Source organism: Brettanomyces bruxellensis, chromosome 5 (assembly GCF_011074885.1).
Source record: "Brettanomyces bruxellensis chromosome 5, complete sequence".
Classification (NCBI taxonomy): domain Eukaryota; kingdom Fungi; phylum Ascomycota; class Pichiomycetes; order Pichiales; family Pichiaceae; genus Brettanomyces; species Brettanomyces bruxellensis.
Window position 1 is genome coordinate 79,114 of NC_054686.1, and position 22,569 is coordinate 101,682.

A 22,569-nucleotide genomic window follows, 5' to 3' on the forward strand; every position below is an offset into this window, starting at 1 on the left:
ATTTGAAGGAATAATGATCACACATTTGAAACAAGAACTTTACCTTTGAATTCAACTTTTTTTTGTTCTCGTTCTGACTTGTATGCATTACCCCGGATTCATGCACCCAAATTTTTTGGGGCATACTTCGGATTAATTTTTAAGAATTAATCGGGTACCCGCGTTAGTGCGGCCTCAAAGAAAAGTTTATCATTGTTTTCTTTTAATTGCTCTTTACAGATTGCTGAAAAATATCCCCTAATCCTGAAAATGCTGCAATTGTTTCGGCATAATCAGTTTGCACAAAGGATACCGTTTGTGCCGAAAAAACAAGCAAATGATTAAACCGGTAGTACCCCACAAAGGTCATTTTAACGTGGTAATTCATGAGAATCTCTTTAGTCACAAAATGTGCACTTCCTTTCCAGAAATCAAGCATATTCTTTTCTATTTACTGCTATCCGTCCAGTCTTTTAATATCAAGTATACATACCTACTGGTTGGTAAAATGGAAGACTTTGGAACAAGTAAAAATAATGATAAAACGACTAATAAGCCCTTCCATTGAATTACCTATTATTCCGGTTTGTTGCTTTTTCTTTAAGATCTAAGTTGGGGAAAAATCAAATTCGGTCCCTTGGACCCGAGCACAGTTGTTTACAATCAGAGTTTTTTCGGTTAGTGGGGAAATATTTTTTTATTGTTGAAGGTGCGGAGAAAATATCAATTCGATTTTTCTTTCTCTCCCTCTAGCAATGAATTTTCCCTGTTCTCCAGTCTTCCGAATTGAGCTAACTTGCCCTACTTCATTTTTTTTTTTAAAAAATTCGTTTTTCCGTCAGAATAATACAAATGACAACCAGTCGACAAGATTCATGACAGAATACATTATACTGCAGCTTTCGGAGCCTTAGCGCCCAACACAGTCTCCGTTTTATCCGGTTGAGGTACTTTGAATTCTTTTATCCCAGTCAAAACGACCGAGTATGGGATTACTGAAAGCAAATTGCAGTTGGAGTGGGGAGATAAAAATGCTATACTTCAAACTAAGAAAATCCATATAATATATAGAAATTGTTGACTTCGAACTTATATGAGGATGTTCAGGGTAAAAGCTCTTGATAATATCTTTCTGAGATCGTTTTGACTTCACTTTTCTATCTATAATTTGCACTTTATAATTGAATTTGTGCGCATATTAATTGAAGCAGCATTTTGAGACTAAATCAAGCTGATAGTCAGATACATTTTGGTGAGAGATGGCAGACCTTATTCCTACATTTTCAGACTTAAGTCTTTACGACAAGCCTGAGTCTCAAGCTTCCAGGTATCAAAACTTGGTGCATGAATACAAAGACGTGTTTCAGGGGGCTCCAGAGTTCATTGCTAGAGCCCCAGGAAGAGTTAATCTTATCGGTGATCACGTAGATTACTGTTATTTCTCTGTTTTGCCAATGGCCATAGAATATGACGTGATTGAAGCAATTGGGAAATCCAGTGATTCAAAAGGTCATTTCATTCATCTTGCCAATACTGATAAGCGCTTTACCCCTGAAACAATTGAATTGCCCAAAGATGGCTCTATTATAGTTATTGACAAGGAATCACATTCATGGACGAATTACTACAGATGCTCATTGATAGTGGCTCAGAAATATCTTTGGGAGCGGTTTCCAAGCACCAAAGGCCAATGCTTAAAGAGTATAAATGTTGTTATTGATGGAACAGTTCCAACTGGAGGGGGACTATCATCTTCGGCTGCTCTTTGTGTGGCTTCAACGCTAGGAATATTGAAAGCAAATGGCGTGGAAAACATTACAAAGAAGGATTTGACTCGCATCACTGTTGTTTCTGAGCACTACGTGGGATTAAATAACGGAGGAATGGATCAATGTGCTTCTGTCTGTGGTGAAAAAGGCAAGGTTCTTTTCATAGAGTTTCAACCAGAATTGAGAGCAACTCCTTACTCAATCCCTGAGATCCATCCTCCACTTAAGCCATTATCATTTTTAATTACCAATACACTTGTTGAATCGAACAAAAATGAATCTGCACCTGTCAATTACAACCTCAGAGTGGTTGAAATGGCAATCGGTGCAGAATTTTTGGCACGCCTCAATGGTATTACTTTGCCAAAAAATTCAAATCTTAATACGGGTACATTGAGGGGGTTTATGGATACCTATTTTGTTGAAAAGAGGCATCTTTCTAGGTGGAATGGCAGAGACATTAGACTGGGAATACAGCGTTTGCAAGAATTATCTCAAAAGATTGAAACATGGTTCACTGATTCTCAAAAAATAGGCTTCACTACAGAAGAGGCGGCCGACAGACTTGGATTATCAAAGGATGAGTTCACTGAAAAGTATTTGACGACATTCCCTGTTAAATACGAGAAATTGAAGATTTATCAAAGAACAAAGCATGTTTTTGATGAGGCTAGACGTGTTCTTGAAACTCTACGCTTATTCACTGATTCTAATGCCTCGGAAAATTCCTCAAACTTTCTTAAACGTTTTGGAGAAATTATGGATCAGTCCCAGCTTTCTTTAAAGACTCTTCTAATGAACTCGACCGATGAATGCGATGAACTTTGCAGAATAGCAAGAAAAAATGGGTCATTAGGATCAAGAATTACTGGTGCAGGTTGGGGTGGTTCTTTGGTTCATTTCACGACTGAGGACAAATTGGATGGGCTCATTAATGCTTTAGTAGAGCAATATTATAAGAAGCATTTTCCAAACATTACTGAAGAAGAGATATCGCATGCAGTTGTAGTTACGAAGCCCGCAGTTGGAAGTTGTATTGTGAATCAGATTGAATTTTAAAGAATCATGCAGGTTTTTATTTTGATTATGGTTAATGACTTTCTAAATACATTTTACTTTTAAATGCGGATCATTTTTAAAAAATACGTTAGTCACACTATGTATGTAAAAGCAGCACACATCAAATCAAATTTAAACCACAAGCACTACTTTCTTTGTGAGTAATGCGTTTCTGAATCCAACTGTTGAAGTTTTGCAGCGGCCTGTTCACTTGTCAAATCTCTTTGAGGTTCGGCAAGCATTTCAAAACCAACACAGAACTTCTTAACAGTAGCTGACCTTAGTAATGGTGGATAGAAATGAGCGTGGAACCAAGAACAATCCAATTCATCCTCAGAACCAAAAAATGGAGCCTGATGGAGACCAGCTGAATATGGGAAAGAAGTCTCGAAAAGATTGTCATACTTGACCGTTAATTTCTTCAAAATAGAAGCTAGATCTTCTTTATGCTTTTCATCGAAATCTTCCAAAGATCTGAGATGTTCCTTGGCAATTAAAAGAGTTTCAAATGGCCATAATGCCCAATAAGGGACAACGACGATAAAAGAATCGTTCTCTAGAACAATTCTAACCTTCTCCAACTGCTCAAGTCTTATATAATCAGCAAACAGGTGTGTACCATTTTCAGCCTTGTATTTGATAAGATTGGACAATTCCCGTGATATTTCTGTCGGGATCGTGTCCAAACACCAACTCTGACAATGCGGGTGAGGATTCGAACAACCCATAGCAGCACCTTTATTTTCGAAAATTTGGACATATTTGTATGGTTTGCCTTCTTCGAAATGCTGCCTTTTTAGATCCGTGTAAAGACCCAACCAGGCATTAATCACCCCCACTATCTCGTTTACTGTCAATAATGGCATGGTGAGTGCGTGATTTGGAGAAAAGCAAATAACAAAGCATTTACCTCTGACTCCCTTGGTTATAAGAAGTCGTTTTCTGAGCTTCTTTTCCTCTTCACTTTTACCCTCTGAATCTTCATCAACGTAGTCAGGTTGGTCCAACTTCACTGCAGAAAAGTCATTTGGAAAAATAAACGTGGCACTGTATTTAGGATTGATTGCGTTTCCAACAGCCCTCTTATTTCCTGGGCAAAGATAGCATCCAGGTTCGTAAGTGTTTTTTTTCTCGGCACCGGCATTTTCCTTTGCACCAAGCCATGGTCTCTTGGCCCTATGGGGAGAGCAAAGAACGTAAGTTCCTGTTAATGGATTAAATCTTCTATGAGAGCAATCTGTAAGATCAAAGTGAGACATTTGTTGATATTTTCACTGTTTGGCCTTATCCTTATGCCGTTCTTTCGATTATTTTAGCAGGCTTGAGTTCAGATAACTGATTTAGCGAATATATGGAACTTTCAGGGTTTAAATTTAAACATCAAATGCGGGGAAATGTGTGGGTGAATCTTCGCGGCGGTACTAAAATCAAACCGACGCATTTCCAATAGTGAAAGATCTCTCGGTAAGGAGACATATTAACTAATAGCGGATTCCTCTGATCCACTGGAACTGAATACAGCAATTTTTCAATTCATTCAATTCTTCGGTGATAAGTTGTACGTACAAATGAAAACGTAAACGGAGAAAAGATCAACAGTTGAGCTTTTCCACAAGCCCGAAGTGCCGTTTCATGTGCTTATTGTTACACAAAAAATCTGTTCATTTATCCACAGTTTATCCTGTGCTTACAAAACAATTTCTTCAATGCTTGAGGATTTTAATGATATAATTGTCATGCATGACCCCATGACGAGTGATTAATGCGGGCTCTGCATATGCAATAGCAAAAATTTCTTCCTGAACAAATTGAATACCCCCGGAAAAAGTTCTAGTTTCTTATTCGATTGCCATTCAACTAGGCTAATTAATTTTATTTTCCGTTTTCCTTTATTTTTCTTTTTTGTAACGTTGCCCTGTTGTCTTGTTAAGAAAATACAATATATTCTCTAACGATTTCACTAACTTTTTTTTTTGACATTACGAGCTATAGTTTAATAGATTAGTTCTTCCGAAACCGGACTCTCCGGGAACTTGTGACAAAAATTTCAAGCAGCCTAGCAACCACCAAATAATTGTTTGTCTTAATGATTTTAAAGCTATTGTGAAACCCCAGAACTATGTATTAATCTATTGATCAGAGCTTTACTTCACAGTGCCTTTGAAACATTTTGATGCGGAGATGCGCGTTTCTTATTATCTCTCGTTTTTGATAAAGCAAATGCTCCCAGCTCGCGGCATGTTCCTAATTAAGAAAGAAAAAGAGATTAATCCGGGGTAGCAGTTCTGGACATGTATGATTTTATCTTTTTTTTTGTTCTTGTTCTTCACCGTTATATTTCCATGAGGTATATCATGCAAACTATGCTTTAAAGTCTAGCCACCCGGTACAACTTTACAGTTTATCCGTACCGGTTGCATTACAAGGTTGACATAGCTTTACGTGAGGAATTCTATTTATCTCTTTGTATAAAAGGGAGGCATATTCTGTTGTTAAATATTTCAAAACAAACGAGCAATTTGCACCATTAAATACTAGATAGCTTTCTAACAGTGTGATATAGAAGGTTACTGATAAATATTTACGATGGGCTACGAAAAGAAGCTTGTTGGGGTCGCCGAAAAGGTGAAGAAATTCCTAGATTACTTCCCAACCTTGTACAATGTGTATTTGGTTTGTTGTATTTCCACCATATCAGGTATGATGTTTGGTGTCGATATTTCTTCAATTTCTGCTTTCATTGGCACTGATCAATACAAAAACTACTTTAACAATCCGGGTTCTGCTATTCAGGGTTTCATTACCTCTGCTATGGCTCTTGGATCTTTCTTTGGCTCTTTGGCCTGTTCCTTCGTTTCCGAACCTTTGGGAAGAAGAATTTCTCTAACATTTTGTGCATTCTTCTGGTGTGTTGGTGCAGCTATCCAATCATCTTCGCAGAATAGGGCCCAGTTGATTATTGGTCGTTTTATTTCTGGATTTGGTGTTGGCTTTGGTTCAACAGTTGCTCCCGTCTATGGTTCTGAGTTGGCACCAAGGAGAATCAGGGGTTTTATTGGAGGCTTATTCCAGTTTTCTGTGACTGTGGGTATTTTGATCATGTTTTACATTTCTTATGGACTTCACTTCATTAATGGTGTTGGCTCCTTTAGGATTGCATGGGGTATCCAGATTATCTTTGGTCTTGTATTGTTCTTTGGTGTTTTCCTTCTTCCAGAATCACCAAGATGGCTTGCAAAACATGGCTATTGGGATGAGGCAGAAGATGTTGTTGCTAAGATACAGGCGCATGGTGATAAAACCAATCCAGATGTTCAGATAGAGGTTTCCGAGATTAAGGAACAAATTATGATTGATGAGGCTTCCAAGAGTGTGACATATGCTACCTTATTCAATAAGAAATATTGCCTTAGGACCATTACCGCCATCTTTGCTCAGATTTGGCAACAATTAACCGGTATGAACGTTATGATGTACTATATTGTCTACATTTTCCAGATGGCTGGTTATACTGGAAATAGTAATCTTATTGCTTCTTCCATTCAATATGTTTTGAACACTTGTATGACTGTTCCTGCCTTGTTCTTGTTGGATAAAGTTGGAAGAAGGCCAGTTCTTTTGACCGGTGCTGTTTTAATGATGATTTTCCAATTTTGTGTCGCCGGAATTTTAGGCGGATGTTCTAAACCTGTTAATTCCGTTGATGGTGACAGCACAGTCAAAATTGAAATTCCAAAGAGTAACTCTAGCGCTGCCAGAGCCGTTATTGCTATGTGCTACTTATTTGTGTGCTCTTTCGCTTGTACATGGGGTGTTGGTATTTGGCTATACTGCTCTGAAATCTGGGTGATAACGCAATTAGACAAAGAGGTGCCGCTCTTTCCACTGCAGCAAACTGGATCCTTAACTTTGCAATTGGTATGTACACGCCTTCTTCCTTTGAAAACATTACATGGAAGACCTACTGTATCTACGCAACATTCTGTGCCTGCATGTTTATTCACGTTCTTTTCTACTTCCCAGAAACAAAGGGAAAACGTTTAGAAGAAGTCGCTCAGATGTGGGATGAGCACGTTCCTGCATGGAAATCTGCTTCATGGAAACCTGCTGTTCCTATTGCCACCGATAAAATTTTGGAAAAGAAACTCTCTGTTCAGCATGTCGAAGACAACGATAACTCAACCGAGGATGATCATTCGATGTCAAATTCGGAGAAGGCAGTACAAATTGCATGAATCAATGTTAATGCACACGCTTCAGCTTTATTAAGTGATGAATAATTGTTATTTTTTTACTCATTTTGATGAACTTTTACTTTTCAAGGAAATTAATGCTTATGGTTATTATTTGTATTTATGAATATAGAAGTTGTATTATGCTTCTTTTTTTATTGAGTTTGATAGATGCTCAAGTTGTTTGAGGTATCCGATAATAATGAGAATAAATATCAATATTTTATGTGACAAGTATATGTTCTGTAGGTGTGTGCTTTTCTGGACCAGGCTAGCTTGTTTTGTTGACCCGCTTTTTAAATTGAAGCACGAATAAGGAAATTTTGTAAAATCAAAGTCAGATTCAATAATCTTGCAATGGATTAGTCACCTCCATATAAAACTACCCTGCCTTTATATATATACTCGAGAATAACGAAGGATTAAAGGTGTTTAAGTATGCGCATTTTTCCTTTTAGTTATCTCTTTGTACTTTCTTCTTCACCTCTTTTACTTTGCATATTTTTGCTTCTTGAGCTTTAAAAAACTCAAAATACTTTAAACTGGGCTTCATAAAGTACACACCTGAAGCAAATTAAAGAGATATTACAAATCTCATAATTGTTCAAGAGGAAAATATTGCTTACAAATTTAACATGGATTCCTCTGGAGATTCTTATGAAGTTGTCGATTTGTTTACAACAAGCACGCATCGTTTGAAGCGCCCTTTTATCGAACATAATAATCCTCGGTTTATTCAATTTAGAATGCAAAATTAACCTTTAATTAATACTCTAATATATATAATTCTAGTCTAACCCAAATTGTATGGATTTTTAATTCTTATCCTTGCACCATTCTTAAAGAAATAGAAAGGAATTGGAAGCATGCCGATTGATATGAATCCGATCACACTTGCACCCCAATGAACCCCCAAATTAGTAAACAACTGCTTAGCAAATAACGGAAAAGTTGCGGCAAAAATTGAACGTAGAAAAGTGTTGGCAGCGATAGCTGATGCCGCATAATGTGGAAAGCAGTCAACCAAGTAGTTGAGACAACCCTGAAAGATTGTGATATATCCGGTGCCCATAAATGCCACACCAATGCAGGGAACAATCCAATGGATTGATTTCCAACTGCTCCAGCCAAAAATGAAAATTCCAATAGGCATAAGCCATTGAGTAATCATCATGATTGGAAGTCTCTCCTCTGGTAATGCTTTTCCGTCATGCTTATCGATATAATCGCCATACTTCTTACTCCAAAACATATTTACACCGTTTCCAATTAGCACACCCATGAAAAATGGAATGTTAGGCAACGTTGCCACAGTGCCTGTCCATCCATAGCAAAGATTAAATGCCACGGGGACGTTGGTGATCATAAGATAGAAAAGGCCAAAGACATAACTGGCATATAATGCCATTAGAAAAACAATCGGGGTTAAAAGCATAGCAAACGGTCTAAAGAAATGAACATGGATGAGTTCGGTAAGACTGAATGTCCATGTATCATGCTTTGAATGCAATTTCCACGAGCGCTCCGAAAGACGAAGTTTTCTAGCCAATTTTGATTCCACCACCGGTCTATAGGTTTCTTTAACTACTCCAAAACTAATTAGAAACCATGCCAATTCTGCTAGTCCACACAACCACTGTGGAATTCTCCAACCCTGAGCACTTGAATTGCTGTGAATAAGGAGGGATCCGATTGTTGGTCCCAATAATGCACCTGCAGAAACTAAACAAGCATAAAATGCAAGTGCCCCTCCTCTTGCCTGAGGCGTCCACAAATCTGACATCACACCTCCAGACGAAACAATCGGAGCCCCAGCAAATAGGCCGGACAAAAATCTGGTTACCATGATACTTGGCACATTGTATGAAACGGATGTCACTAGCGAAAAAACACCGGAAATCAAAAGTGGCACCAGAACGCCCATCTTTCGACCATACATTTCGGAAATAGGTGCAAAAACCATTGGGCCAACGGCAATTCCGAGCACGTACAATGTTGTGGCGAGCATGCTGCACTCATGGCCAATATTATAAAGATAAGACATGTCCGAAATAAAGTAGTCAGATGACATGGTTGTGGAATTTAGTTGCGCTAAGAATGTTGTCACGGCATACAAAACTGTATATTGTATCCTTTCTTTAAATGGCCAGTTTTGTGGGTTTAGGCTGCTGGACTTTGTTAAACTGATAAGTCCATTATCATCAACTTCATAATCTTCTGTACTAAAGCCATCTGAGGAGTTATCTGAATCTTGTGAGCAGGTGTCTGAAACATCGGAGTCGAAATGAGTTGATGTCACATGAAGTTCGTTACCGCGTGAAGGCTTCTTTCTAACTTGTTTTTCCATTCTGTATTTGCATTAATCACCGGTCTCACAAAGTCGCATGTATTAATCCAAGCTATATTGTGGTCATTACACGAATGCCAACATCTATTTCTCCATATTTTAAACTAGGCAGAAGCAGCTTTCTTCCATTTTACCTTGTCAGAACATGCTGCTTATATATAAAAGCGGTGAAAAAGGAGTCATCGAAGTATCACAATCATGATTACAATGTAATATCCAAAACAAAGAGAATAAAAAGATGCACTAAACGGTTGGACATCACAACAATGGGCTCAGTCCCGATTTCATTCTGTTTTACTTCCTCTTTGGGTTTCGTGGTCTAAGCTATGGCGATTTTTTCTCCCGAAAAAGATACCAAAAATAAGCTATTCCGCTGTCGGAAGAAGCCGCGCTGTTTTCCGACTGTCGTATTTAAGACATAAACAGGATGTATTTTCTAATATTCCCGGATCCTCCGACATCGCAAAAACTGAGCCATAAATTTAAAAGTAATGCATTTGCCGTATTTGTTTCTTTCAATTATTAATAGTTTCATATATTTTCGTTCAAAAGGATTTTTTCGATAAATACTTTAAAGTCCGCTCTCTGTATAATACGTCATATGTGGATTGATAAGCATGTGGCTTTTTGCTTCCGACACCGGGGTTTCTGGACCCGGAACAAGAAAAAATTTTCCCTGAGCCTCAGACAATATCTGAATTCTCGGACCGGTCGTTTATGCGCCACAACCGAAAAAATTTTTTCCTCCTAGTGACACGTTTTAGGAAATCTATATTAGATAGTATATCTACGTATTCAGTAGATACCTTAAATGATAAAGGAGCACACCCGAGAACGGAATAAATGGGGATATCAAAATCGGATTTCGATTCAAACTTAATTTTCAATCTTATCCATGCACATCGCTTTGGACATCCACCTCATGAAGGGCCTACTTTTAGCTTTGAGGGTGGCTCATTATACATCTTTACACCATATATGAGATTCATCTGGGTATAATCTCTTTGATTTATAAAGCTAACGTGATTTAATCGTTGTGTTGACATTATAAGCCCATGAAAATCATCTGAATACGTATGAAGTGTGCAACAACTTGAAATATGGTCACAAGGAAGTACTGCCGTTAGGTGATCCTTGTTAGCCTACCTTTTTTATTTTTTTTCGAACGTGTCATTCCAAATGGATTCATATATCCTATATCCGCGGACACCAACTTTAGGTCCTATATCCGCGCGACACCAATTTTAGGTCCTATGTCCGCTATAAATTTCCAACAAACAAAAACCAAACTTAAAGTGTGGTATCTATCATTTAGTAGTTACCTTCTAATTATACTATAAAATAGGGCAATTTCTCTTCGAATGGTGCCTTCATTTAGGGCATTTCGTTCGTTACTTGCTGTTCTCCACCATGAGTCAAAGCTTTAAAAGCAAACAAAAGATGTCTACGACCATTGACACGATCGAAGTGGATAACGAAGCAAAGGGTGAAAATAACAACTCCAATCATCAAAAATTTAAGGAAAGTGATGCTGGAGATGGCACGAAAAGAGAAGATCACGTACTTCATGGCACAAAGCTTTGGCTTTGTGCATCCTCATTACTTATGTGTTTATTCTTGGTGTCGCTCGATCAGATGATTACCATGGCAGTGCTAACCACCATATCTGAACATTTCAATGAATTCAATAAGTTCACCTGGATCACAGCAGCATTTATGATGCCCTTGGGTTGTCTTTCGCAGTTTTGGGCAAGGTTATCCATTAGTTTCGGCCGTAAATGGGTGATGCTTATTGGAGTTGCATTGTTTGAGATTGGTTCTTTAGTGGCTGGAATTGCCAGTAGTATGAATATGTTTATTGGCGGTAGAGCTATACAAGGTGCTGGAGGTTCATGTATTCAAAGTCTTACGATGATTATTGTCACGGAAATTACAACAATAGATAATAGAGCACAACTACTCGCTTGCGTGAGTATAGTTTTTATAGTGGCCTCTGTTTTGGGACCTTTGATAGGCGGAGTATTTGGAACAAACGTTTCATGGAGGTGGTGCTTTTATATCAACCTTTGTTTTGGAGCCGTGATTGTGCCATTGTTTTACTTGAGTTACAAGCCAACGCCTCCAAAGGGCACGTTCAAAAGTAAGATGAAAACTATCGATCTTCTAGATAATTTTTTGCTAGTTGCAGGATTTGTCTTGGTTCTTATCGCAATATCTTTCGGCCAAACTGATAGCAAATGGGGCACTGCCAAAACCATAAGTTGCTTTGTGATAGGTGGTATAATCATCATAATCTTCTGTTACTACAACTTCACATATTGCAAGTATCCAGTTATTCCGAAGAATATTATGTTCAACAAACACATTTTTTCCGCATTCATGACGTATTCATTTAGTTATTCCGTTTTGATGGTTATGGCTCAATTTCTTTGTATGTATGCCGAGACTGTTCTTGGGCATAATCCTCTTCATACCGGATTTTTCATCATACCTTGTGCCATTGCAACATGCGGTGCTTCGGTTTTAAACGCTTTTTTGATTAAAAAAACGAGATACATTAAACCATTTTGCATTTTTGGAGCAATCATTCTTCCAATTTCCCCAGGACTTTGTCAACTTTTAAAGGTTAAAGAACATTTAGGATTAATCATTGGTCTTGAAATTATCCTAGGGGTGGGAGATGGATTTAACTTTCAAGGTCCAATCCTAAGTGCAAATATTCATGCACCAAAAGATGCTGGTTCGACAATTTTGACCACCGCCCTCCTTAATTTTGGTAGAAGTACAATGACGGCTTTCTTCTCCGAAATCGGAAGTGCTATTTACTCTGCGTGCCTAAAATCAAGTATCAAAGAAATTGCTCCTTATATTCACGAAACTATTATACCTTTACAAACTATTCTTTTAGAACCACAGCTTTTACAAAAGCTTGACGCGCACGATAAGCAGCTCATTTTAGAAAAGGTAACCGATGCATTAAAGAATGTGTTTTGGTTTTGTACCGCACTTGCTTGCGTTTCTTTAGTTTCTGCTATATTATTGCCTTCAGCAAGGGTTCCACCAAGTGAAGAAGTGGAGAAGTAGTTCAAACTTGAATTAATTTCGTCGTTTTTTTTTCCTTTTTTCCGGTATTCATTTTCTTACTCATGTATTATTTTATTCCATTTAATTTTATATAATCTGCTGCTAGGTTTCAAAACGCAAAATCATTTTTGAAAAGTGAATCAATCCAAACGTCTTCAGTAATAATGGAATCGAGAATATTATCGTCCAAATCATGCATCTCGAAGTTCCTAATTAGACCATCGTTATAAACGCCAGAAATCATCTCATTCTCCACCTTCTGTTTAGCCCAGAGTATAATTTCTTTTTTGTCGATTTTCTTCAACGGTGTAGTTGCCTTCCTTGCTTCGATTTCCCTAATAACATATATCCACATCAAGAGAAATTTCAAGCACGCCATCCCGTCTAAACTTTCCCTCATGACTTGACTCTCTTCAGCGTTCTTGTAGAACAATGATGAAAAACTCATTAATTGAGAAGAGGATAAAAGTTTACACACCAATGAATCCAAGAACTCCCGGCTCTTGTTTGTATATTTGTAAAATAGAGAATCTTCTAATATTTGTAAATCCACTTCCCCTTGGAAAGCTGACCCATCGCTACTTGATATGTAGTCATTAAGTGGGTTATCACCATCTATGTCGGTAATAATATGAGCACTTTTGTTCATTTTTCCAAAGAGGTATGTGAACCAAATGGTAAATGATTGGTTGCAGCTAGCCATGCAGAATCGCCTTAAGAATAGTGAGTATCTTGGATCAGATGTGGCAAAAACCGTTCTTCCAGAAAAGAAATTCTGAATATGCCATACAACTGCAGCAGAGAGAAATGTTGACTGCCTAAAAGACGTCTCGCAAATTTTCGACAAGATTTTGGAATCTTCTGTCTTCAGCTCATTTTTTGTGAGGGATTTTTGAAGTTCAGCAGCCCCCATAATTATCATCCGATAAAGACTCTCAAGAACGTGCAAAAGAAAGATTTTAAGTTTAAACAGAATGCACAAACCGCTCAAATTGAAATCAGGAACCTGTCCCTCTTCACACGTAAATATTTTACACGGCAAATCATGGCAAAGCTCCTGAATGTCGCTTATTAATGTGTTCACCATATTCAAGCTTATTGGCTCGATACTGTTCACCGTTAAAGATGTTTGTCTAATAAGTTTGAATCCCCGAATAAGCAACCTTTCTAAAGTGTTATCTGTTGTAGTTTGATAGAGTGCACAAAATTTTGAATTTATAGAAAGTGGCGTTCCTAGAGCTAGAGAATATATTGCATCTTGCAGTAGCACTAAATTCCATATGTGCTTTTTTTCTGTCGTGTTAATTGAAATAAATAGATCTGAATTGGCGGAATCAGTGGGCACAATCCTAATAGCTGCGGATGATTCTAAATGTAGTCCCAATTGGTAGCACAGGTTTAGTAAAATATGGAAGAATGGATATGAGTCTGCCCATTCATTATCATGCTCAATACTGTCATATTCGAATAGACCACTCTTAATCACAATGAGTGCCAACAATGACATTATATTTCTATTTTTATTAAGATCTGAAGCAATTAGTAATTGTATCGATAATTGCCTTAGATCTTTAATGGAAGTAGTCATAATTGGTGGTTGTTCAATGGCAAGAGAATATCGTCGAAAAAGAGTTACAAGATACACGACAGAGAAAATAGCAGCCATTGAACCAAAAAAATATGGTTCTTTGGTATGGTATTTAAAGCTTGCCGAACTGTTTGAAGAAGGCGGATTTAACAGTGCAGAAAAAGCTTTCTTCAACTTGGATGTTGGTATGGCGTCAAGAAATACCAACTCGTTTAAATTTGTCCCAAACCATTCAAGACAATCTTTAAAAGCATAATAATCAGAGCAAATAGCAGCCTCTGCCTTTTGAAGGATCTCATCCTTGTTGGATCCTATGTTCACAATTGAAAGTCGTGTTTCGTTTGTAAGGTTAGAACTTATAAGCGTTTCCCGTTCCTTATTCAAGCCAATATTCCAACGTGAGAATTGCTCAAGAATATGCTCTGAGAAAATTGTTGACAAACTTGAGGCAGGACCATAAAATGTAGAATTTGATCGCCCTCTTTCCAATGATATCTTCTTCAGAGTGGGGATCTTCACATCTAAAAGTGAGTTCGTTGGTCGGGTTGATTTGTGTTCCCGTTTCACATTAACCTCCGGATGTGCTATTTGTCTCTTTAGCAAATTAATTTGCGACTGTAATTCTGCGATAAGAGAATTTTGTGCTGTCACGCCATGTGTTTCTATAGAAGTTAATTCTGGCTTTTTGTTTGCTTCAAGATACTCACAATCGGTTCCAAGACGAGCACATCTTGAGCATGGATGCCCACGATCACATTTTGACCTTCTTTTCCGACATTGAATACACACGACAAATTTTCTGTTTCTTTTTCTTTTTTGCATAAGTAATGCGTAAATTATGGCGGAGTCTTAGAAGGTAATACGGTTGGGGAGTAGTTTGATAAAAGCTGAAGTAAACATGCCAACCCAAATTAACGTACGGTTTACAGTATTTGGTGTACGGGTGTGTAATTGTAATTGTATAAATTCACGGTTAGTTTATGTTTATATAGGTATTTAAGTGTATACTACTGCTCATCTTTCCCTGTTCATAGGATATTCCTTGATAAATAAGCAGAAACCCAAAGAAATTATCTCAAGTAGCACTGTAACATAAAAACTTATGTGGAGGACGTTATTATAGATCATCCTAGCAATTGAAGCAATTTCTAAAGGAAGCTTGTCGATATATTTGACAGATGTGACAATTTTGTGAGCAATCTGCGTTCCATCAGGAAAATTAGACAATGCTGCAGGAAGTTTCTTCTGTAAGTAGTGAGTGTTGATACTTGCAGTCAACGAAACACCAAAAGTACTACCAAAACTTCTGAACAAATAGCTGACTGATGTAGCTTTAGCCTGTTGTGATCTCTTGACTGCAGAAATAAGAGCAATCAAGGTAGCGCTTAAAATCAGACCATGACCCAAACCAGCAGGGAAAAGATATGCAAGATATTGCCATGACTCCGTTTGGGTGCCAAAGCTAGCAATTAAAGAGCAACCTAACAACTCAAACAAGACACCAGAAATTGCAACCCAGTAATACTTCTGGGTTGCCTGAATGACGAAACCAGCCGTCATCGAACCGGTGCACATACCAATAATATGGGCAATTAATCTGGAACCTGCTTTCTTGGCAGTCTCGCACCTGACAACTTGCAAAAAGAGGGGAACATTGAAAGTAATGGACATGGCGGCCATGTAACCAAACAAGTTTGTTAGGCCACACATGAGAGGGTTTCTTGAAGTGATAACTTCCAAGAGAACAATAGGATTCTCCACGGTAGCTTCTGTACGGAAAAACAACACAAATAAGCCAAAGGATCCAATTAATGGAAGATAAACACGAGGAGAGCCCCATGCGTATTCGGTTCCTGCCGATTGAAGAACAAGCATCAAAATTGTAACAGCGGCAATCAAAGAAGTGGAGCCAACAAAATCAAGATCAGATATATGACCCTTCTTGTGTGGTTTAGGAAGTGAAACCCAAAACATAATCACGAGCATGGAGACAAGAGTAATCGGACACTGGACAAGAAAAGACCATCTCCATCCAATGGTATCTGCAAAGTAACCACCTAAAGGTGCACCGACGACTTGTCCCACACCATAAACAAGGTTTGCAAAGCCATTATATGTAGATCTTTTGCTCAACGGAACAAGATCACTGACGACAATGGAGCTGAGTGTTCCAAGTCCCGCACCACCTATTCCGGCCACAATTCTGGAAACGATTAACTGGGAAAATGTGGAAGAGATGCTGCATCCAAAAGATCCAATTAAGAAGAACGCATTGGCAAAAGTGAGAGCAGTCTTCCGGCCAAATGTATCACTAAGACCACCATACAACGGTTGAAGTGCCGTGGATGAAAGTAAGTAGGAGGTTGCGACCCATGAAGCTTGATCCGATGCATTGAACTCGGAACCTATTGTGGCATAAGTTGAGGCAATAATGGTCGAGTCTAATGCCGAAAGAAATGCACCACACCATAAGGATGGGATAACTTTCCATACGGATTCATGAAATCCATCATCATTATCTTCATCCGAACTTGAACTTGAACTGTTGCTTTGCTCATAACTGACTTCAATCTGGCTTCTTTTTGAACCTTGGGAATGTGTTTCCGTTTCTGCAAGTAACGGTGTCCTTTCTTGACTTCGATCTGTGCTTTCCGGTGCTCGCATACTGCTATTTGACACTCCTGAATAATTATTGTTAACTATGAATATGTAATAACCAAGGCTATTCCCGCCCTCTTGCAATGAAAGTTGAGTTCAACGCGAGACGAAACGATGTTTAAGTTTCCTTCGAAAGAGCATCCATGTATTGTAATCAATATATAATGGTGAACATCGCCTATATATTTGAATATCCAGAATGGATGAGAAATTTTTGGTCCACTATATGAATACTCATCAAATTTATGATCTTATCCCTGTTTGATTGTCTGGTATGGGAAGTTGTACATTATGGAACAACGAGTCTTCCAATTAAAGAATTGAGGCATTCTAATTCTAGGACAAAAAAGTATCCCAATCAGGTAGTTACTCAATTCGTACGTCTGACTTAACTAAATGATTGTTTCCGTGATTTCTTTTTTCTTTGTTCAAGTTTTTTTTAATCTTTTTCAAGATCTTTATTATCTTAAAGCTGTACGATAGTTTTCCCTGTTTTACTCTGCTTCTGGCTATTTCCCTTATGTATTTCCCATAACCCACTATTGTTTAATCATTCACAGTACCAATTGGGAATATTGGAGAAATGTATGGTGGGTAGTCTGAAATGGTCACCAATGTGACCTTAGACACTTTCTTTTAAATAGAGTGTTTCTTGAAAAAGACATATCGGAAGTACATATCGGTAAAACCAGCTTATTGAGTTCACAACAGAGATCACATCATTTGCAAATCAACAGCAGCAATGACACTCTTTTCTCATGGTAGTATAGCTCTCCCTGTCACAGAGGGTAAAAGAATCAATCCTGCTTGGTTTTTTGTTGCTTTTGCAATCATACTTCTTTTCACTACATTCAGGCAGTTCGTTCACAGACCTGAGCCAACACCAGGAATCTGTCAATACAACAATATAAGGCCACATTACTATCCAAATGAGCATAGAATAAACGGCAGATATAAGTTATTTAATCCGGATGACATCTTGCTTGAAAATGCTACTATAATAGATGGTGACGGTACTGTTTTGCACAGTATGGATTTATATCTATCGAAGGGTACAATTATCGATATTGGTCATGGACTCGGCAGAATTTATTCAAAAAATGTTACCTCAGTTTCCTTAGATGGAAGATTCGTTACGCCAGGTTTGGTTGATATGCATTCTCATTTTGGAACCAGACCTCAACCACAATTATATTCGACTGAAGATACAAACGAGTTCACCAATCCTGTTACTCCATATGTTCGTGCAATTGATGGCATAGATCCCCAGGATCCTGACATGGATTCACTATTGGCTAGCGGTGTTACCACCCATTTAGTTCTTACCGGAAGTAGAAATCTAATCAGTGGTGAGTCTTATGCTATAAAAATGCATCATTCGCCTCATAACCAGGTTCAAGAATTATTGGTTCAGTATGACTTACCCGAAAAAATGGCCAGGAACAAACCGGTCAGGTGGATGAAGATGGCATATGGTGAGAATGAGAAAAACTGGAAGCTTCAACGTGGAGATGGTTATCCTGTCAGTAGAATGGGAGAGAATGCCGTGGTTAGAGGGGCCTTTGATGAGGCAAAGGAGCTTAAGGAAAAGCAGGATAAGTGGTGTGTTGATCCTGAATATCGAAAATTGAATAAGGAATACCCAAGCAATTTTAAGCTGAATAGTTTGGTGGATGTTCTTCGTGGTGACATTAATCTTAACATCCACGTCTATGAAACATACGATATGGAGGCATTACTACGTACTGCTGATGAATATCATTTCCAAATCAATGCATTTCACCATGCTCTTTCTTCTTGGGAGATTCCAGAACTTTTAAAGAGTCATAATACAACCATTGCCTTGTTTGCAGATAGTTGGGGCGAGAAAAAAGAGCAATATCAAGGTACTGTTTATCAGGCAAAATTATTGTCAGACGCAGGTATTGATGTTGCTATTAAGACCGATCATCCAGCATATCCTGGACAGGAGTTGTTGTATTATGCTCAAGTAGCACATAACTATGGTCTTTCGGCCGAAAAGACTATTGCCTCTGTTACTTCCATTCCTGCCAGATCTATTGGTTTGGGTCACAGAATTGGATACTTGAGGAAAGGCTATGATGCAGATATTGCTATTTGGAAAAACCACCCACTTACTCTTGGAACTCATCCAGTGGAAATGATTATTGATGGTGAGGTGAAGTTTAATTTCTCCAAAATAGACATGTATCCTCCAGAGACAAAACTGGATGTCAAGCAGAGAGAAAAGGTGTCCTCACCTGAAACATGCAAGGTTGGTTTGCGTGACTTTTTGGTTACTGGGGTGACACATTCACTTATTCCGGGCTTCGAAGAAGTTAACCACGAAAATCTTACTATCGCATTTGTGAATGGTGAAGCAAATGTCATTAATGACACTGCATCCATTTCTAGGTTACTTGAAAACGGTCTTCCTGTCTTCAGTCTGAAAGATGGTTATGTTGTTCCTGGTGCAATATCTGTTTCACCAAGTCTAGGACTCACAGAGATGGTTTTAGAGGAGGATACATCGGATGGAAGTGTTTCTGGTACCGAAATTATTGAAGCAGCGGATGGAATCCATATGGATGGATTGATGATTGAAAGGCTCAGAAGAGTTGGTGTTAGTAAAGCTGTGACGGCGCCTATCGGAAATTCCTTCCTAAAGGGAGTCAGTACCTACATCGATATGTCCAATCATGGAAGTTTGGATGACACGATTTTAAAGAGGGATGTTGCAATTCATTTTAACATCGGAAGAACTGCCAAAAAGGGATCAGACTCTTCTATTTCTTCCCAGTTCAAGCACTTAAGAGACTTTTTGATTAACAAGCCATTGAAATACAAAGATCTACCAATAGCGGTTCATACTCATAATGCTGAAATAATGAAGCACATTATCAGTATGAAAAGAAATGAGTTCCCAGAGGAGAAATTTGTTGTGGTGGGTGGTCAGGAGGCTTATCTAATTGCTGATGAATTGGCAGAAGTGCATATTCCAGTAATAGTAGCACCTTGGAGATGCACGGCCAAGTTTTGGGATAATAGGATGTGTTCTCCAAATGAGCCTTTGGAATCGAAGTCATCTTTACAAATTCTCCAAGATGCGGGTGTTAAATTTGCTTTGGGCCAAGAAGCAGACCCTATTGCAAGAAGAACTTACTGGGATGCCGGCTGGGCTGCAAGAACGATCAGAGGTTATGGTTTGAAAGAGGCTTCTGGTCTAATTTCGGCAAACATTGAGGAGATTTTCAACTTACCAAAAAATAATGATATCACTATATTTGAGCACGATCCATTTGACTATGGTTCATTCCTGGCCATTTCACTCGAACATGGAGAGGTGAGGCAATGTTTCCCTGAAGTAGAGGAGCCGAAAATTGGAGATGAATTGTTTCATTAAAGTATAATTTAGCGTTATTATTATTCTGTTCTATTTTTATTTTTATTTTACATATAAAACCTTTCTGTTGGTGGGTTATAAATATGACGCCAGTTCTTTTGAAATAAATTGTATGCGCCGGTTGGGTGCTTCCAAGATCCATGTAATGTATTGACAAAACGTATAAAGAGCTTAAGAGAAAAGGAAGTTACAAACAACTTGCATTTTCCTCAAAGACAAAGCGATGTCTAGTATCGTGTACAAGGGCATTGTATTACATTCGAACTATAAGTATAACCTTTCCTATTTACCGTAATTGTTAGTTATACATCTTAGCTAAACAAATTTCTTGAACAAAAAAAATTCAAAGATTACAGATGCCTTTAATTTTGTCTGTCGTTCTCGTCAACATTCCTTAGAAGGTCATAGTAAAATGCAACACTATCGATATGTGCATTAAGTTCAACACGTTCGTCTATTGCATGAGCATTGAATCTGGCATTCTGTCTAATTGGCGTAAATCTGTAAAGATTTTTTGTTAAGGCCCAATAATGTTTGGTATCAGTATTTCCAGTCATAACACTTGGAGAAACGGTGACATCGGATGGAACTGCAGGATCTGCATCTGGATAAGAAACGAAATCTTCGAAAACATGTCTTATTGTTCCAGAAAGTATATTCCAGCTCTTATTATTAAGAGTCTTTGTAATTGGTGCAGGACCAAGTTCCTGCTCACTGTGAAGTTCAAAATATCCTGAAGGCAAAATTTCGGAAATCTTAGAATGTCTAAAGCCGGAAATTTCCTTGCCAGCAAAGTCCCTAACCGCCAATTTGTATTTCTCCGCAATGGCTGAAACCTTTGAAAGTATCTTGGCCTTAACCTCATCAGTCGATGAATCATAAGCAACACGGTGGTTGATCTTAACCGTAACATTTTCAGGTAAGGCATTAATTTTAAGTCCGCCATCTATAATATCCACAGCCTGGGACGTTGAAGCTAAATATCTGACATTAATGTCGTCATCCAACGTTTCGAGAACCCTGGTCTTTGCAGAACAGCTGCTGTCCAAGTGTGCAATACTATCTCTTAAAAGTGGATCCATTGTCCTACCGGACTTGGCTTCACATTTCAATTGAAAGTAAAAAGGATTATTCTCTGAAATCCTCAATGGGTATCTCTTTGTTTCTATCGTTTGAATAAGATCCGAAATGATACCAATCGAAGTGTGATCTGGAGGGACAGACGAATGACCCCCATTGGTAACCAAGCTGATAACTATGTCGACATATCCCTTTTCACCAGTTGCCGGTAAAGAAAATCTTGAACCATAAAGATCCTGAATTCCAAGACCCCCTTCGTCAATCAAAAATTCGATGCTATCCTCACCAAATCTCTTTAGAAGATATTCATTAATATGAGCAGCACCCTGTTCACCACTGCATTCTTCATCAAACCCGAAACCAATGATCAATGATCTCTCTGGTTTGAAGCCTTCTGATAGGAGTGCTTCAGCAGCTTCCATGATACCTATGAGGTTGTTACGACAATCACTTGATCCTCTTCCCCAAAGAAACTTGCCATCAAAATATCCTCCAAATGGACTGTGCTTCCAACGAGGAACCGTATCGTCCGGAACTGGAACGACATCCTGATGAGCTGTAAGCATCATAGGCTTTAGTGTTTCGTTTTTACCATGAAGAATAAAAACCAAGCCATGTGTGTTAACATGGACAAGTTCCGACTTCTTGGCCATAAGTGGAAAGGTTTTCATAAGATAGTCCTCGAACTTGAAAAAGACATCCCATCTTGAATCTTCCCCAACAGGTCCTAAATCGTCAAAACTTGGTGTGTAAAGTCTCACTGCATCCCTCCACACGCTCAATGAATGATTTTTGTACTCCGGCGTTCCAAATTGAGTAATTCCTGCGAATTGGGTGCTCTCCTCCGGAATAAGCTTTTCTGCTGTTGGGCATAAATCTTCTAATATCATCTGCGTATCAATTTCCTGGTTCGAGCTTGGCTTGCATCCACTGAAGACAGCGGTCGGCAAAAATTTGGCACCCAGTAAAGCCAAAGTAATGGCCCCTAGTACGACTGTCGATAATATCTTTCTTGATGTAGATGTTTTCTTGCTCGAGAGATCTAATTCCCCATCTTTCTTTAAGTCTCTATCTTCAATATCCTGAATCATGTTTGCGAATTAATAACAGCTGTTTCGGCGTTCTGCTATCAGTGTTTGTGTTCTTAACCTTGATGAAATAAGTAGGGCAATTTGTGTTGATTTATATGCCTAAAGTTGAGTAAGCTAGGGTGCCAGTACTAGTAGAAAATGTATATGCTTTTTTACTAGTAGGAATGAATTTGGTCATCACCTACATGGAGACGAAACTCAGAAAGGAAAAGTACGGGCATTTGAAAATGGTACTGGTTACTAACTGTAAAACTGAGCATTTGAGCAAAGTGGCCTCTT

At 38.4% G+C, this 22,569-nt stretch overlaps 9 protein-coding genes across 9 annotated transcripts; 4 read left to right on the forward strand and 5 right to left on the reverse strand.

The window, feature by feature from the left end:
• Positions 1-1,238: 1,238 nt before the first annotated feature.
• Positions 1,239-2,807, forward strand: BRETT_004066 (uncharacterized protein; the record flags this gene model as incomplete). The annotated part of the gene is made up of 1 exon (XM_041282565.1): positions 1,239-2,807. The coding sequence occupies one exon, from the start codon at positions 1,239-1,241 to the stop codon at positions 2,805-2,807; it is 1,569 nt and encodes a 522-aa protein (XP_041135341.1).
• A 146-nt stretch (positions 2,808-2,953) lies between these two features.
• Positions 2,954-4,066, reverse strand: GAL7 (galactose-1-phosphate uridyl transferase; the record flags this gene model as incomplete). The annotated part of the gene is made up of 1 exon (XM_041282566.1): positions 2,954-4,066. The coding sequence occupies one exon, from the start codon at positions 4,064-4,066 to the stop codon at positions 2,954-2,956; it is 1,113 nt and encodes a 370-aa protein (XP_041135342.1).
• A 1,327-nt stretch (positions 4,067-5,393) lies between these two features.
• HGT1_2 (high affinity glucose transporter) lies at positions 5,394-7,042 on the forward strand (the record flags this gene model as incomplete). Its single annotated transcript, XM_041282567.1, has 2 exons — positions 5,394-6,624; positions 6,678-7,042. The coding sequence occupies 2 exons, from the start codon at positions 5,394-5,396 to the stop codon at positions 7,040-7,042; spliced, it is 1,596 nt and encodes a 531-aa protein (XP_041135343.1).
• Positions 7,043-7,832: 790 nt separating this feature from the next.
• Positions 7,833-9,386, reverse strand: BRETT_004069 (uncharacterized protein; the record flags this gene model as incomplete). The annotated part of the gene is made up of 1 exon (XM_041282568.1): positions 7,833-9,386. The coding sequence occupies one exon, from the start codon at positions 9,384-9,386 to the stop codon at positions 7,833-7,835; it is 1,554 nt and encodes a 517-aa protein (XP_041135344.1).
• Positions 9,387-10,826: 1,440 nt separating this feature from the next.
• BRETT_004070 (uncharacterized protein) lies at positions 10,827-12,470 on the forward strand (the record flags this gene model as incomplete). The annotated part of the gene is made up of 1 exon (XM_041282569.1): positions 10,827-12,470. The coding sequence occupies one exon, from the start codon at positions 10,827-10,829 to the stop codon at positions 12,468-12,470; it is 1,644 nt and encodes a 547-aa protein (XP_041135345.1).
• A 109-nt stretch (positions 12,471-12,579) lies between these two features.
• BRETT_004071 (uncharacterized protein) lies at positions 12,580-14,880 on the reverse strand (the record flags this gene model as incomplete). Its single annotated transcript, XM_041282570.1, has 1 exon — positions 12,580-14,880. The coding sequence occupies one exon, from the start codon at positions 14,878-14,880 to the stop codon at positions 12,580-12,582; it is 2,301 nt and encodes a 766-aa protein (XP_041135346.1).
• A 192-nt stretch (positions 14,881-15,072) lies between these two features.
• BRETT_004072 (uncharacterized protein) lies at positions 15,073-16,722 on the reverse strand (the record flags this gene model as incomplete). Its single annotated transcript, XM_041282571.1, has 1 exon — positions 15,073-16,722. The coding sequence occupies one exon, from the start codon at positions 16,720-16,722 to the stop codon at positions 15,073-15,075; it is 1,650 nt and encodes a 549-aa protein (XP_041135347.1).
• Positions 16,723-17,458: 736 nt separating this feature from the next.
• Positions 17,459-20,119, forward strand: BRETT_004073 (uncharacterized protein; the record flags this gene model as incomplete). The annotated part of the gene is made up of 1 exon (XM_041282572.1): positions 17,459-20,119. The coding sequence occupies one exon, from the start codon at positions 17,459-17,461 to the stop codon at positions 20,117-20,119; it is 2,661 nt and encodes an 886-aa protein (XP_041135348.1).
• Positions 20,120-20,481: 362 nt separating this feature from the next.
• On the reverse strand, positions 20,482-22,290 carry BRETT_004074 (uncharacterized protein; the record flags this gene model as incomplete). The annotated part of the gene is made up of 1 exon (XM_041282573.1): positions 20,482-22,290. The coding sequence occupies one exon, from the start codon at positions 22,288-22,290 to the stop codon at positions 20,482-20,484; it is 1,809 nt and encodes a 602-aa protein (XP_041135349.1).
• Between the last annotated feature and the right edge of the window lie 279 nt (positions 22,291-22,569).